General features: G+C 26.0%; 2 protein-coding genes across 2 annotated transcripts; one reads left to right on the top strand and one right to left on the bottom strand.

Annotated features, from left to right (window-relative positions):
- Positions 1-7: 7 nt before the first annotated feature.
- On the top strand, positions 8-723 carry LOC119685222 (E3 ubiquitin-protein ligase RNFT1-like). The gene is made up of 3 exons (XM_038099458.1): positions 8-60; positions 116-223; positions 299-723. The coding sequence occupies exons 1-3, from the start codon at positions 25-27 to the stop codon at positions 530-532; spliced, it is 378 nt and encodes a 125-aa protein (XP_037955386.1). The 5' UTR covers positions 8-24; the 3' UTR covers positions 533-723.
- Positions 724-778: 55 nt separating this feature from the next.
- On the bottom strand, positions 779-1390 carry LOC119685223 (ADP-ribosylation factor-like protein 6-interacting protein 4). Its single transcript, XM_038099459.1, has 2 exons — positions 1155-1390; positions 779-1096 (listed from the first exon to the last, which is right to left on the bottom strand). Exons 1-2 carry the CDS (start codon positions 1324-1326, stop codon positions 861-863), a joined length of 408 nt encoding a protein of 135 aa, XP_037955387.1. The 5' UTR covers positions 1327-1390; the 3' UTR covers positions 779-860.
- Between the last annotated feature and the right edge of the window lie 365 nt (positions 1391-1755).

Raw genomic sequence — 1755 nt, forward strand, 5'->3', positions numbered from 1 at the left:
GTAGTACCTATAAGACAGTGGATAATGTTCTTAATGCTACCGTACATTGGATATGAAATGGTATATTAATTTTTAAAGTACTTTACCTTATTAGCTAAACGTAATTATCTCCTAGATTATAGGTATGTTGTTAGCAGCATTTTATGTAGGATCAAAAATGTTTGAAATTTTCGGGCGTGGAAAATCGTTAAAAAAAGCTGTAGTACATTTTGTGCGAAATGCGGTAATATAAATATCACTTTATATTTTTACTTATATTAATACTATATTAATTAATATTAAATTTGTTTTAATTCAGGACTATGAACATAAACCTACTAAAGCTGAAATTGAAAGTGCAGGTTCAATTTGTCCTATTTGTCATGACAACTACAATAATCCCATCGCTTTAGAATGTGGTCATATATTCTGTGATGATTGTGTAAACACATGGTTTAAAAGGGAGCAAACTTGTCCCATGTGTAGATCAAAGCAAAGTGAGGACAAAACATGGCAGGACGGCGCCACAAGTTTATTCTATCAAATATTCTAAATTAAATTTGTTTATATTAGTATTATATTTAGTTATAAAATAGCTATATATATATATATTTTATAAAGAACTGAAAGGAAAGGGATATTCATGTAACTTAGAAGATAACATTTTAAAATTGTTGTGATTATGTAGCTATAATTTAACATAGGAAATTGTAATATATAAATATATATATATATATGTATACATATACATTTAAGTTTTCAAATATATATATATACATATATATATATATATATATATATATTAGTGACAATATCAAATAAATTATTTTTAGGATAAATGGGTATTGTTTTATTTTGCCAGTAACAATAGATAGTGATGCTCATATATTTGTGTTCCCCGTTGTATTTTTCTCAAAATATTGGCCGTCCCGCCGTGTGGCATTTTTGTTTATTTCATTATGTTTGTGTTTGCTTACAATTTCTTCAAGAATTTCACCATCACCTTTAATAAGACGAGTTCGACCTGTAACTGGATCTTCAACGCGACGAATTATATTTTGTCGTTTTTTATATTCTTCTGGAGTTTCTGGACATTGATGTTTACTATTCATTAGTTCTAAAAATGTATTATATGAAACATTTTATATGTATATTACTTTACTCATAATACTTACCAATGGGAATGGCAAAATTGCCGTCAGAAGATAGTGGTGCATTGTCCTGTACATTAGTATGAACCTTCTCTATATTATTTTTCATTCGTTTCTTAAGTTTTTTCTTTTCTTTGTGATCCTTATGTTTTTTGCTTTTCTTTTTAGATTTTTTCTCTTTTTTATTTTTACCCATACTGGTTTAAATATAATATTTATTATTTAAATATTTCAAGGTCTCAGATTGTTTGAAACAGCCTAAATCAGCTGTTAGGGGATGCCATATTGAAAGAATTAAAACAATTGTTTAAACTGAATAAAAAAATGTACTAGTTTATCAATTCGTTTTGTATTATTATAAATTTAGGTAAAGTAAATTAAAATTTTCTAGGGATTTTTTGCACTGTACTTATGTAAATATTTATTTATTTATTTATTTATTGCACTTATTTATTATTTTTGGTTAAAAACTTTCAAGTTTTTTTTATTTATTTATTAATATCTACTCGAAATTCTGGTAAATACCAATATTCGTTTCCATATCAACATAATTTACTATTTCCCTCAATTAACCATCAATTTACTTGAACTCGCACACGGCTATAATAGTAAAAATTGAATATTT

The sequence above is a fragment of the Teleopsis dalmanni genome, chromosome 2 (assembly GCF_002237135.1).
Source record: "Teleopsis dalmanni isolate 2A chromosome 2, ASM223713v2, whole genome shotgun sequence".
NCBI lineage: Eukaryota > Metazoa > Arthropoda > Insecta > Diptera > Diopsidae > Teleopsis > Teleopsis dalmanni.